At 42.0% G+C, this 15,501-nt stretch overlaps 2 protein-coding genes across 3 annotated transcripts in view; one reads left to right on the top strand and one right to left on the bottom strand.

The window, feature by feature from the left end:
• Positions 1 to 9,187, top strand: part of LOC139689835 (zinc transporter ZIP1-like) — a 169,219-nt gene extending 160,032 nt beyond the window's left edge. The window contains exon 2 of the mRNA XM_071586923.1: positions 7,063 to 9,187. Coding sequence (XP_071443024.1) covers positions 7,063 to 7,235 — 173 coding nt within the window. The 3' untranslated portion in view covers positions 7,236 to 9,187. The remainder of the gene's footprint in view (positions 1 to 7,062) is intronic.
• The window catches only part of mof (males absent on the first), a 134,322-nt gene that overhangs the window by 100,623 nt on the left and 18,198 nt on the right, over positions 1 to 15,501 (bottom strand). The window contains exon 7 of one of the 2 annotated variants that reach the window (XM_071586924.1): positions 10,965 to 12,139. The exons of the other annotated variant lie outside the window; for it this stretch is intronic. Within the exon in view, the coding sequence (XP_071443025.1) occupies positions 11,917 to 12,139 (223 nt within the window). The 3' untranslated portion in view covers positions 10,965 to 11,916. Of the gene's footprint in view, positions 1 to 10,964; positions 12,140 to 15,501 lie in introns of those variants that run through there. 2 annotated transcript variants of the gene reach the window in all.

Genomic DNA, 15,501 nt, shown 5'->3' on the forward strand with positions numbered 1-15,501 from the left:
AAGGTCAAAGAGAATTGTTATATTTCGCTGGTTAGGCCTCGTTTAGTGTACATATGCTGCTTGTATATGGGATCCTCATGAAGTTTGATCGATTGCCGAAGTGGATCACGAGCGGCGTGGAGGAGCTACGAGGGTCATCCGGAAAGTAGTACCCGTTCGTGCCGCATGAAGTGCTGACGACGCGAGTAGCCGCTGGACGAGGTCAGATAGCTTCAGTGGCTTGTCTGCCTTCTCTGAGCCAAGTTGCGTGACGCTAGCATTGCCTGTGTTGTTTCTGTGATTGTTTACAATGTTTAAAAAAATTGAGAACGCCGCCAGTTGTGAAGTGAGGGCAGTGATTAAATTCCTCAATGCAAGAAACGTTCGCCCATGTGATATTCATCGCCAATTAAAGGAGGTGTATGGAGACAATGTAATGGACGAGTCGTCTGTTCGGCGGTGGTGTCGCAACTTCAACATGGGGAGGGGGAACACACACGACGATGAGCGTTCGGGGAGACCGTCTGTCATTACAGACCAACTGGTGAGCTCAGTTGACGAATTCGTGAGGAACGATCGGCGCGTCACAATTGATGACATCTGTGAGCATTTTCCCAATGTTTCTCGAACAATTGTTCATGAAATTGTTAAACACCATCTGCATTATGCAAAAATTTGTGCAAGATGGGTCCCTCGCGTATCTCAATGAGCTGGCGGCGAAGGACTATGCAGCAGGAATACAGAAACTTGTCACACGTTATGACAAATGCCTTAATTTGCTTGGAGATTATGTTGAGAAGTAGTTTAAAGTATCCTCTTTCAAATAAAATTTTTTATGTTTGTTAATATTTACTTTTGTGTCTTTATTTCACGAACGGGTACTACTTTCCGGATGACCCTCGTATATTGGTAAAATTCTGTTATGATAAACCAAGGAGCGTATCCAAAATATGAGAGCAGCTAGGCTGGGAAACTCTCACGGAGCGAAGGTTAAATTACAGTTTGAAGCTCTTGCATATGAATTGAAAGGAGGTCTCTTTAGCAGTGATGTTGAATATGTATCATTTACCCCATCGTAGGGGAGATCATGTCAATAAAATTAGAGAGATTAAAGGTAGAACAGATAGATTTTTAGAGATGTAATTTTTCCCGCGGGCATTGAGGAATCAGAATAAGGTTGTCCGACCGCGCTAGGAGGAAAAAGAATGATGGTTGAAATGTTGTGTAATCACCCCATACCCTAGTGGTGGCTTGCTGAGTAATATATGTATAAATCAAAGTAAAAGAGTGACAATATTTTCAGGAAATAAATAAAAAGAAAATAGGATGGCATAGAGCTAGTTGTCGTGGGGGAAAATCGGGTAAGCGAAAGAGGCATTTAGTATAAGGAGAGAATGGATGGAAAGGAAACTTGGATGAGAGGCTTTAAGAATAGTAGTTTTTGGAAGAAATACTTACGGAGAGCGTAGTTTGACTGCTTCGAAACCGCGGCCGCCGTCACGGATGTGTTCCTCGCAATCGCTAATGCTACGCGACGCGACTGTAGCTGGGGCGTAGTTGTGAAGGGTTAAGAGGATTGCAGGGCCAAACCGACGCTATGTAACCCACGAATCATTTCAAATACTAAACATTCGCAATAACTGATATACAGATTAATTAAAGAATACCTTTTTAAATGTATTGGGTAAAAGATACATTTTCACACAGGTCTTCCTGAACAGGTTCAGGATAAAAGGTTTTCCTGTACAAAAGCATGCTCAGGAGTCCATTATTTATTAGTCTATCTGTAATACGGATTTCAGAATTTGCCAAAGTTTGTCGTAACTTAACCTTTCATGAACGATACGTGACCGCAACTCTTCTTCATAATGTGCGCCGCTGGTGTGAATGTATGTCCTGTGTCACTCATGACCGGAGGCTTGCAGGGTATCATGTAGACGTAACATTTATAAATGGTCAATTTCTTCAGTACATGAAACTTAAATTTTTAGTCGTAATGATATACATACAGGAATGACGAGGTGTTCATGGGAGGGCTGGATGAAGTGACTTCTGCTGGAAGGGCGGAGCTGCGGAGGGAATCTGGGGCCAAGTGATGAGGAGGGCAGGGTGTATGGCAGGGGGTGTGAAGACTGATGCGAGGAGCAGAGGAGAGGTCGGTGAGACTGGACACGAAGACCTTAAACATTGTGGGATGGGAAGGAGGGCTTTCGTTGCGACAGCTTCCTGTAGCTAAATGCTCTCGCCTAAAGCCTTCGTGCTCTCACCTAAAATGGGGAGGTCAAAGAGACATTGCAGTCTGTCACCTTCGACTAGGCCAACGCATATCGAACACCCACCCCCACCGGAAAATAATTTCGAATAATATCAGGCGACATGCGTGGAGGTCGGAGGGTTAGGTGCCCCCCAAATATGCGGTGCTGATTGGTCGATACCCCCTCACTCCTTCCTGTCTGTGGGCGCTTAATTATTATGCACCTATGCTATACATGTTCATCCGCCAAAACTGCCCTTCTCGTCCCGTGCGCTCCAATACGCACTATCTCTGGAGCCTAACTGGAAAACCAATTTAATCGGATTTCCGCGTGGTTTCCGGTATTACTCGAACAGACGGTGGAAATTTCAGTTTCGTACCATGTCTTTTAAAGCCCCAGACTAAGTGCTAGTGGGACTACACAGGTTAATTCAAATTTTGTATAAAAAGTATCGGTAAAAATTTTTTCCTCTCGTGTGCCTGAAGTGCTGAACTCAGACCGTCGGTTAAGTATACGCATAATCGCAGTTCGTATTAGCATTGGTAAGATGACAATTGACAATTATTATCAATGAAAATTTGGCGATGCGAAAGATCTGCGCTAAATTCGTCCCGAAGGTCTTTGGATGGATGGTCAAAAGAGCGGAGTCGAGTGTTTCCACGTGCAAACACCTTCGGCAACGACATCGCGACGATTCCCCACCCCCTTAGAGTCCCGACTTGGCTCCAGCAGACTATATCCTATTCCAAAGAGTGAAATCCTCTCTCATAGGACACCACCATTTGACCCTGAGTTCCATCATAGAAGCTGGCATGCGTACCCTTAAGGACCTTCCGGAATCCGCCTACCAAGGAGCCTTCAAGTCGTGAAAAAGACGCTGCAAAAGCACGTCGACGCTCAAGGGAGGTACTTTGAAGAAATTTGAGGCAATGCAGCTCCGAAATGTCGGAATTAAATCTATTTTTCCGAAACTTTTCCCGATGCCATTTACAAAATCCATGTACGTTAGGATAGCATGAGTAATGACTCATAATAGCAGCGCTAGCTATTAGACTACGCGGCCGGAAGGTGTGCGCAACGGCGCGAGGCCATTTGAGAGAAAGTGGGTGAGGGGGCAAAGGGGGGGGGGGGGTGCGTGCGTGTGTGCGTGCGTTGGGGGCAAGGGGGGGACAAGCCAATCCGGTTCCCGGGAAGAGAAATTCGCGGGGGTCAAGATCGAAAGGAGCGCGCCGTGACCTTACTCGTACCATTCAAGCATGCCCCCCCCCTCTTGATCCCCCGCACAAGCCAGGAAGGAGCGGAACTTTCTTCTGGGCGTTAGAAATGAAGGATGAGGGGGGGGGCTCTCCTCAACCCCCCTCCCCCGCACGCCGGCGAGATCTTTCCACGAAAGCAGCGCCTGCCGTATTTGCGTAAAATCGCCATTCCGGGAACACTGAGGGCGGCGGCGAAGGATCGGTCGAACTCGGGTGCGGTGCATCGCGTGGTGCGCTCGCGAAATGTGGTCTTAGAGATGCGCAGATGGGTGACTCTCGGCATTTCGAGAACAGTGCACAAAATGAAACGCACAGAAAGGAAAGCAAACGGAGTGGTGCAAATATAGGTCTGTTGAAGTTAGAGAAATGGTTGCTAGGGTGGGGGGGGGGGATGAAGTACATGCAACATAGTCAGTGGAAATAGAATGGAGAACAAGACCGCAAACTTGATTGGCATTGGGTTTGTTTTGGAAGGGGGGGGGGGTAAGAAAAGCGAAGTGAGTTCCCCTTTATGCATGCTCAAACGTCTTTTCAAACTCCAGTGCACACAGAAAGATGGCCAGATTATATTCCATGTTCCTTCCCACTAATGTCCTCATCACAGCCATAACGACACATGTTCCTCTCCATTCCCAACCTCCAACTACCACTGCATTACCATCAGATCGCTCCTTCTCGGCACTTTCCCAATTATTCCTTCTAATCGATCATCAAACTGTCCAACTCTTCCTCTTTTTAACTACCTATCAGCTCGTAAACCATGCTTATCTCTAGATTGGTCAGATCTTTCATCTCTACCAATAGAGTTTTATCACTCACCAAGCCTAAATTCATAGCCCCTCTTCCCAGCTTCTTATTCAATACTATGACCACTCCACATTGCCTCTCCCTGTTCATTACTCCGTGACTAGATCTCTGGTAATTTCCTGTCTCCATTTCTCTCAATGTTTTTTGGTTTACCGCCCAGTAGGCCAAGTTCCATGGATGACAGGATTCATTTTAGCTTTGGGCCCATTGATATTTATTTTGAGAAAGACACTAAGTGTGGTTTCTCAACACCACCAATGTTTATAATTAGGCAACAATCATGGCTGCTCCACTGGGATCAAATATCCTTGCAGCTACCTTGGCAAGGAATAGATGGCACATGGACTGACTTCCATTTGGCTCCTACCTTTTACTAACCTATCTGGCAAGGGTGACGCTTACAGGAGCGAATATCATTAGTTCCCAGCACCATAAACTCTGCTGATTTGATTCATGCATGAATAGATCACATAAAATAATATTAGCTCTGTTATATTGGCATTTATTTATATTAAACATGTACTATAGCATTACTGTTATCTAAAAAAATTACTCGCGAGAAGGAGAAATGATAAATGTAAAGTACTATGTATCATTAAGGGTCATGGTAGTCCAGGGGTAGAGCATTGGACTACTGACCAGAGGGCCTCGGTTCAATTCCTGAGCATGCCTCTCTAGGCACCTTCAGCTCCACCCCAACCGTGTGATTTGGGTATCAGACTACGGACGGCACAGGGAAAGGAGCAGGCCCTTCTACCCTGATGTGTGAATTTCACATGCCGTTGCGCTTAGTACTGGGTGACCAGCCTACCATCACCTACCCAACCGACCATTACCCACCTACCAGCCTACCATCACCTACCCAACCGACCATTACCCACCTACCAGCCTACCATCACCTACCCAACCGACCATTACCCACCTACCAGCCTACCATCACCTACCCAACCGACCATTACCCACCTACCAGCCTACCATCACCTACCCAACCGACCATTACCCACCTACCAGCCTACCATCACCTACCCAACCGACCATTACCCACCTACCAGCCTACCATCACCTACCCAACCGACCATTACCCACCTACCAGCCTACCATCACCTACCCAACCGACCATTACCCACCTACCAGCCTACCATCACCTACCCAACCGACCATTACCCACCTACCAGCCTACCATCACCTACCCAACCGACCATTACCCACCTACCAGCCTACCATCACCTACCCAACCGACCATTACCCACCTACCAGCCTACCATCACCGACCATTGGGTTGTTTGTTTCGTTCATGATTAATGCATCATTATTACACCGGTGGAGCGAAGAAATCAAGAAAAAAGTAATCATATGGCAAAGAAAAAATGTGCCGTAGAAAAAGATATCTAAGCAGTTTCAACCGTGAAATAATGGAACTGAAGTTCGAATTATTACAACATCCACCATATTTGACCGACAGTGAATTCTTTTTTATTTTTTAACTAGAAAAAATTGCTCTGTGGAAAATGATACACATTGAATAAGATCATCATCACCAACACAGACGCCTATTTTGAGGACCTTCCAAAATCCTACTTTTTGAACGGCTTAAAATAGTTGGGAATATCAAATTTGCATAATTCTTAAAGGGTATTAGGTTGAAAAATAAAAAAAATATACTCAAAATAATTTTTCTATTTTTTCCTGAGGACTTATTGAACAATGCACATATATAGAAATGAGAACTGGTTAATAGGATTTCATTTTTTTTAATTTAAACATATCAAAACTTTTAATCAATGTTTTTTACAAATAAATTTTTGAAAAAAACCCTGTGGCATGAACAAATTAATGGAACAGAGGTCCATGGTGTCCTGCATTTTCCAAGACACTTCTGAAATCATCAGCCTAGGTTGTTTTAATCATTTTTAGTGCCATTGAAATACTTTAATCATCTTCCATTCATTCTACTTCCTCTAGTTCAAGTAAATTCTTCCTGGGTTATGTACGAACATTTGGTAAACATCACAATAGCACCCAGGTTAAGGACAGCCATATGAGTAACCGCAAAATGGATCTTGAGCATTTAAGAATAATATTACTGTTTTATCTTACAGTGCAAGCATAACAGAAGACCAAAATTATTTCCATCACACCATGTTAAAAAATGTGTACTTTCATGAGATATTTGTTTATTTTGAATATTCAGACTTCAGTATTTGAAAATAGTATTAGAATTAAAATAATTGCATCCTACCCAACTGATATGCATTAATGAACATTTTCCCTCCAAGAAGTTATCTTTTGGCAATACTACCATATTGACCAAATAAAGGTGTCACATTGACTTGATAAAAACACAGTGTGTTCTTTTAACTTAATTATCAGCATAATAAAATTGAATATCAAACTTTATACAAAATACAAATACGAAGAGAGGTTACTGTTCTCTCATTAAAATAATGTAAACCCAAGATGAATGCATCCTTTTCAAACTTAATTATCTTTCGTACAAGGCTAGTGATCCAACAATATTTTTAATATACCTGAAAAGTTATTCATTATTGCATGCTAAAGTTTATCAGCTATGCTTAAGGTGAAAGTTCCTCCTTCCGAGTAAATATTGACAGTCTCTGTGATAAAGGCACGAGAACATTTCAAAGATCAGAACTGATACAATGGTGCTAATCCATTAGGTACTGCCAAGTTCCACATGCTCCATAATTGACTCCAAAATAAGGAATCTCTAATTGAGAAATTATTTCTTTCTTTTCCTCGTACAGGTGGTCATGAGCACCACAGCCACGCCAAGGATGGGGGCCACGGGCACGACCACCATTCCCACACTACCGGTGCCGTCACCCAGGCCATCCAGGAATTGACCGAGAGCATTGTGGCCCATGCCACCAGCACCGAAGCACCCCACCACCACCATCACGAGCACGAGCACAGATAAGACAGAGGAAGCCACCCACACCCCCAAGCACCAAGGACAAGGGCACCCTCTGCTGGGTGCATCCGGAGTGCCCACCGCCAAAGCGCCAAGGGGCAGAGAGACTATGGGAGATCAACTAGTGGCTGACTTAAAGCTCAGATAGAGTGATGAAAGAATTTGTGATATATATGTGTGTTTAATCTTTTTACTAACCAGACTGATAATAACAAAAAAGATACACGTGGCAAGGGTTGTAATTATCTACAAGCTAAATTTTCATAAGTACTGAGACATTTTACCTAGGAGTCAGATTGATGTAACTGACAAGGTGATTCAAAAAGCTTTGCTACTGTGTTCAAATCATAACTCTTGAGACATGTTACATACGTATTGGTTATCTTATATCCTTGTATTACATGCAGTATTCACAAAGTTACATCAAGAGTTTGGGAACTGTAGTGATAAACACTAAAGAAAATATCCAACTCAGCTCAAAATGAGATGAGAATGGTGCTAAACATTGTCAGTGATGATTTTTATTTATGAGTACTCTTCTGGACGATTGCTGATTGGCCAAAAATGGGAATGAATTTAGTGATAAGGTTGAAAGCATTGAAGAGAGTGATTCCTTCTCTCTGGTCTTCCAAAGTCGTAGTTACAGATCCTTATAATTAAAAGTTGACTCTTGAAACTCACTCTTTGAGGAGGCAAGTGCAGCCAAAATGAAGAATATGTCAATTTCCAAGAATAAACAAAGGCTCTTCATGATAGCTGATAATTTTACATGCAAATTAACTGCCACTCATAAGAAGTTCCACCCGAGGACTCATTCAATAGCCCAGAAGACAATTTGGCAGGGCGGCAGTTACACTTTGTTGCAGGGTAGCATTTGGAGGCATAAAAAAGTGACAAAACTTTGTGATCAGCCACCTACAACTACCACGGAATGCCACGGCATGGGGAAGCAATCTTCATATGAGTGCTGGGGAAACTGGTGCTTTAATACTCAGCATCACTGCACAAATAAAACATACCAGAGTAGCTCAATCAGTATGTGCCTCAAAGACATTTGGAACTACTCCACATTCTTTATAATGTTATTTCAGGTACCTCTAAGGAGGAGATCTGCAGCTACATGGGAGTCCTAATCGTAACCACACTTCTTTAAGCCACAGTAATGCATTCAACATTTAGCAGTTGTTAAGGGAGGAACCAGGGCAGTTATTAATTTCTGAAGCTATTAATTCCCCATTTCCTCCTTTAGCTACCTGTTGCAATTATTTTGATGGCAAGACTCAAAAATATTTTCAATCAAGAATTCACATTCTGCCTCCCCTACGTCCTAAAAAAGGGAGTTAGACTTATTTATTTGTTATTGAATTATTAATAATATATTCCATAAGATTGTTGCAATACTCCTCAAGTTATCTATGTAAAGAAATAAATACGAGAATAATGAAATTTGTGAAGTTAAGGTTATCATATCATGGGATTAAAATGTTTTAACGTGAGATTAAGTGAAATATCAGTGAAAAATTCACATTCCTCAACAGAATGGAAGACTGTTTAAGATCACTTAGTGTCAAGTAGGGGTTCCGCATATTTTGCCTAAGGAGAAAAACCTTAAGAAATGTGACTTTTAAGATATGCTTCAAGGATAACTTTTCATCAATGTAACTTAACATCATACACTATGAGTTGAAATCCAAAAATTAGGCTAACAGCCAGATTGTCTATTTGAAAGGTTTCCCAGATTTGAGGAAACAGAAACACCCAAGCACCACGCAATTAGGATTATCGGTGGAAATATTTTGCCAATTGGCAAAATACAACTGCAACTTGTAGGACCAAAAGAGAATTGATGTGATATTTTTCTGTGTTTTTTTTTCTCTTTACCCACTAAGTGAAGTATTTTATTAAATAATTATCATGTAACTTGATACTCGAAAATACAATTTCTTGTGAGCTTTTAACATTTGTTTTCCTTGATCCAAGTTAAAATCCCTGGTATTAACTCCAGCCGTGATGGTGATGAGATATTGCAGAGAGTAATTCTACTTCATGTGCCCAGGTATGTGCACTTCTTCTAAGGTCCAAACAAGCTTCAAATGACTTGATAATTTGACTTATCAGGCCTCAGTATTAATAGTGAATCACTGATCGTAGCACTTTTCCACTTGATAAAAGTTTTATTTTAAGATCAGGTGCCAATGTGTGACATCATTATCAGTTGCAAAATAAAAATTTTATCAAGCGGAAAAGTGATCGGTTATTCTAGGATCAGTTATTCATTATTTTGACTTCCAGCACATCATGCCTGAAGCAACTCAATTTGCTCAATATTTGTGTTTCACCAGAAGCATTTGAAATAGTTATTCCATAAAGATTTGACTTCCCTAGAAACATCGGCCCAGTGCCTTCCTTTGGTTTGCAACCAAATAAAAATACTCCGTGCACTTTTCCAATTCAACTTAACACGAAAACAGCAATGGTTTTTCTTAAAATTTTCTTCAGTGCATGGGAATGACAGAAAAACTCATGGTCAATGCAAAAATGCAGAGCCATGGTGTAAGTTTGCAAAACTTATAACCTCATTAAATACATTCAAATTTCTGATAAATCATGCTATGCCACATAATTATACAAAATATGAAAATTATAATTCTAGGTGATTACACCGCTGATCATGATTTTCATTTTACAAGGTTTGTATAAAAAGTATCAAAAATTTTATAAAAAATAGATTTATTTCAGATGTTGCTACATTGCCTCAAAATTCTTCTAAGTACATCCCTTGAGCATCGATACACTTTCGTCAGTGGCTTTTCCACGACTCGAAGGCTCCCTAGTGGGCAGAATCCAGAGGGAGGCCCATGAGGGTTTGCATGCAAGCTTCTCTGATGGCACTTGGGGTTCCATGGTGGTGTCCTTCGAGGGCATAGGATTTCACTTAATCGGAAACAGCCTGCACTTGGAGCTGGAATGGTTGAGTGCGCTGGGTGCCAGGGTGGTTAACTTAAACGCAGATCTTTCGTATCGCCAAATTTTCAGGGATAATGGTGATCCCCGTCATCTTGTCAATTCCAACACCATCTGTAACCATGTGCACACTTAAGCGACAGTCTCAATTCAGCACTCCACTCACACGCTGCATGTTGTCGTTGGTTCTCAGCGTCAACAGCCGTTCAACATAGGGCTCTTCCTCCACACACTCGCGGCCATTTTTGAAGAGCTTGTGCCACTTAAAAACTGCAGTTTGTGACAAGCTTTCATCCATGAACACTCGGCAAACAATACCCAACGTCTCTGTTCCCAATTTTCCCGGACCAACACAAAATTTGAAGGCATTGCGCTGTTCTATCGTTCGCTACATTTTGGGCTTGCATCAAGTCACGAGACAGGGGCTTGTTTAAGACACAATCTACCCTGAATCAATGCTCGCAGGCAATTGGCGCATGTTGAAGGTCAGATCCCCCACCACCGAGCCCGTGCGGTGCAACCGCACAGTGACGTACAGTCCCGACTGGAAAAAATTGTTGCTGATACTTTTTATAAATACCTTGTAAACTGCATTAACTTGACTTGGTCATAGTGAAGTCCAGATTCCGTATATTCCCAAAATGCATGTGATGGTGCCTATTCATTAGACATATTTTAAGCTACTCATGCACATACAAACCATTCTATTCACAGAAATCGATCTTCTATCTCACATCATATTTTTTCTTATATTAACGCTAGGAAAAATAACAATCCAACTTTCTGATGGCATCATTTAATTTCTTTTATTGTTGCAAGCAGAGATTTAGAACAATAAATAAGATTCTTGAGCAGAAAATACATTTCCATGAGAAGCAATGAACACAAGGTAAAGACCCTGCAGCTGAAAGAGTATCATCAATCAACATTAAAAACTCATCAGAGAAGTGTTTACCTGTACACTGCAAACGAAAAAATGAAATGATATCGAACCAATGTTTATGAGGATGATAGCTTTCAACTAGTAATTTCTTTACGAATATCATATTTTCAGCAATATTCATCTAGTACGGAGAAAACAAGAGAACAAAAGAGGAATAAATTATAAACATTTCTACAAAAGGGGGATATGCAAAAGAAATAGTCAAGGTATTCATTCACATAGGAATTTTATTAACATTTTCCTCTTGAAATTGTGATCATTCAGAGGCTTGCTTGCAAATTGCACTCGAAGAGTACATCTGCATTACCATTTGAACAACTGGGTTCATCGTACACATTCCCCTGCTGAGCATTGCACCCACTTTCGATCATTACCACCCACAATTAGACCAAAGTTTCCTCCAAAACTCCTGGAGCTCCAGCTTGTTTTACCATTTCCATTCATGCAGGGGAGTGATCGAACCGAAGGGAGCAATCAATTTGGAAACCGCAATTCAAGAATTCAAGAGAGGGAGGACATACTGCCCCACTCCCTCCAAACCTCACACTTCCCTGCCTCCCCCACCCCCCCCCACCCCCTCACCTCAGGAGAGGCGTCTCCAGCGACAGTGGGGGACAACTGTGACGCATTGCCGGGGCCACCAAACGATTTGTGACCAGAGAGAGAGCATCACGGAAACGACAACAATCAAGGCCTCAGCAGCGGCATATCGACTGACTACTTGCTGTGCCGTGGAGATGAGATGAGACAACCTGCCTCTTTCACAACACCTCGCTCCGCTTACTTCTTGCCCGCCTTGCCCGAGTGAGCCTTTCGTGGGGGCGTCCAATTCAGCTGGTCACCGTCCACCGTCAGCCGTGGGCGCTTGAACTGAGACGAACGGATGTGCTCCTCAACAAGCTTTGGGGTCACGCAGATGACATGCTGCCCCTTCCAGTACTTGACCATGTTCATCGACTGGAGGGTCGAGATAATGTCCGTCTGGGTGATGCTTGTCATTTGGCTGCTCACATTCACACCACAACACACACACACAAAAGAGAATACCAAGATTAGTAAAAAAAAAGACAAAAACAGACACAACACAATGGCAACATTCCTCAAACACTAAACCCACCACTTTAAGACACATGCCCCACCACTTGTTCATTAGATTAACTTACATTCTTACAGTTACTTTCACTACTTCTACCAATACCACTACTAAATAACCAGCTAAACTACTATTCGCCATACAGGAGATATAATTATGTAATCATGTCACTAACACTCCCTTTTAAGTTTGTGTTCCAAAATAAAAAAACAATAAACACAGCAATCAATGCAAAGGTCAGTTTGGTAGATGATGGTGTAGTCCACCCAGTACTAAGCCCAACAGCGTGTGAAATTCTCACATCAGGCTGTGTGTGTGTGTATGTATACATATATATATATATATATAGATAAATTTACACTTTTCCTCGATACTACTCCGCTCTTTTCCCTCATTCACGATTGTACGAGGGTCATCCGGAAAGTAGTACCCGTTTGTGAAATAAAGACACAAAAGTAAATATTAACAAACATAAAAAATTTTATTTGAAAGAGGATACTTTAAACTACTTCTCAACATAATCTCCAAGCAAATTAAGGCATTTGTCATAACGTGTGACAAGTTTCTGTATTCCTGCTGCATAGTCCTTCGCCGCCAGCTCATTGAGATACGCGAGGGACCCATCTTGCACAAATTTTTGCATAATGCAGATGGTGTTTAACAATTTCATGAACAATTGTTCGAGAAACATTGGGAAAATGCTCACAGATGTCATCAATTGTGACGCGCCGATCGTTCCTCACGAATTCGTCAACTGAGCTCACCAGTTGGTCTGTAATGACAGACGGTCTCCCCGAACGCTCATCGTCGTGTGTGTTCCCCCTCCCCATGTTGAAGTTGCGACACCACCGCCGAACAGACGACTCGTCCATTACATTGTCTCCATACACCTCCTTTAATTGGCGATGAATATCACATGGGCGAACGTTTCTTGCATTGAGGAATTTAATCACTGCCCTCACTTCACAACTGGCGGCGTTCTCAATTTTTTTAAACATTGTAAACAATCACAGAAACAACACAGGCAATGCTAGCGTCACGCAACTTGGCTCAGAGAAGGCAGACAAGCCACTGAAGCTATCTGACCTCGTCCAGCGGCTACTCGCGTCGTCAGCACTTCATGCGGCACGAACGGGTACTACTTTCCGGATGACCCTCGTATATTGTTGTCCTGCTTATACCCCTTCCTTGTCAATCCAACTAATGCTTCTACATTCCATTTCCTAAGCTGCCACCTCTGCCTTCTCTTTTTGAAATGGACACTACACTTCATGAGTACTAAATTGTGGTCAGAGTCCGCATCCGCTCCCAGGAAGCAGTGCGAATTGATCATGCTGCTCCAAAATTTGTGCCTGACCAAAATACAATCTAATTGATACTACCTTTTTCAGTCACCCTGAATTTTACATGTATACCAAAGTCTTTTGTTGTGTCTAAACCAAGAGTTGGTGATTATTAAACCGTATCCTGCAAAACTCAATTGCTATCTCCTACTTCCTCGTGCTTCTTCCTACTGCTTCATTTAATACTATGGCAACCCCTCGTTGACTCTCGTCCCCGCCGCTGTATATTATTTTATAATTATCACTCCAGTAATCCCCGCTATTCTTCCATCTCAACTCACATAAATATCTATGTTTCCCCTTTCCATCTCTCGCTTAATAGTCTCTAATTTTCCTGTCCTTAACATTTTCCGAATATTCCAAGTTCTTATTCTAAATAATTCAGTCTTCTTCTTCTGCATCTTCTGTCCTTCATTTATTAATTCATTAAGTATTAAAAATTCAACCACCTTCACTTGGGAGGCCATTTTTACACACAAAGGTGAAAAGATAAGAAGACAGACTTTGAGCCACAGATTGCTATGTATATTTCGAGCCTTAAAAACACTAAGTGCTTTAAGTGCCATCTGATGTTTCCATCTGAAAGCTTGACTCTCATAATGCTAACTTTCTACAACAGATTTTGTCATTTTATCACAACTTGTATTGTTTACAGTGACTCAAAAATTTTGTTTCGGCAAAAAGATGGCGTTAACTCGTGAACACTTTCGTTAGATGATTTTTACGACTTTCGACATTGATCATCAAGAAAGGAGTGCATCGTTCACATACTTCCACTTTTGGCAACAAAGCCCAATCCTTTGCCACTGTGAAATGCTGGTATGACGAATTCCATCATGCCACCGTTCACTCAGCGACGAAAGTCGTGAAGGTCGCCCAAAATCAGTTGCCGTGCCAGAAAACATTGATGCCGTGCAAGAACTAGTAAAAGAAGATCGTCATGTGACTTATCGTGAGATTGAGGCATCCTTGGGGATCAGTATAACGAGTATCAATAAGATATCACATGAACATTTAGCTGTGAAATACATTTGTTCGCGTGAGATCCCGCATAACTTGACTAAAGCTTAAAATGATGCTCGTATCAATTGGTGCAAAGAAATGCTCAACAAGTACAATCGCAGAGCATCGGAAGATGAGCACATCTACACAGGTGATGAATTTTGGATCCATGCATACGAACCCAAAAAAGAACAGCAATCCACTGATTGGGTCTTCCAAGACGAGCCACACACGACTAAAGTGATTTGTGCATGAAGCACATCGCAGCAAACGATCGCCTGTTCCTTCGAAATAACTCGGCATGTGGCAACACCACCACTAGAGCAACAGAGAACCGTGAATTCTGAACGGTACAAGAGCATTTGCTTGCCAGAAGTGCTTGGTGAAACACGGAAAAAGAAGCGGCAGCGAAGGATCCTTCTCCATCTTGACAATTGGCAAGCTCTCCCAGATCAACAACTAGTGCCCATTCGACTGGCCGAAAGGTCGAGTTGGTGGGTCATCCTCCGTACAGCCCTGTTTTAGCACTCAATGATTTCTTTTTATTCCTGTTCACAGAGAAACAATTGCAGGCCAAAGTTTTTCAAAGAAGCCAATGATGCATTCAAAAACAATGTTTTGGAGGTACCTCAATCGGAGTGGCAAAAGTGTAATGGAAATTGGTTTGAGCACATGCAAAAGTGAATTGATTATCATGGAGAATGCTTCGAAAAACAATAAAGCCATTTTCAACAATAAATTACTGTATTTTCATTATTAGGCAGAAAATATAAATAGCAACCCTTGTAATTGTATTAGTGAGCTCCAAACACAGGGTTCGGGTATAATTCACTCATTTGAAGCGCATTGTAAAAGAATGATTGTACAGAAATTCATGCCCTGCAAGATTGTGTTAGGAATATGAAGGCAATCAAATTTGATAAACTG

This window comes from Hetaerina americana, unplaced genomic scaffold (genome assembly GCF_022747635.1).
Source record: "Hetaerina americana unplaced genomic scaffold, ioHetAmer1.1.p SCAF_28, whole genome shotgun sequence".
Lineage (NCBI taxonomy): Eukaryota > Metazoa > Arthropoda > Insecta > Odonata > Calopterygidae > Hetaerina > Hetaerina americana.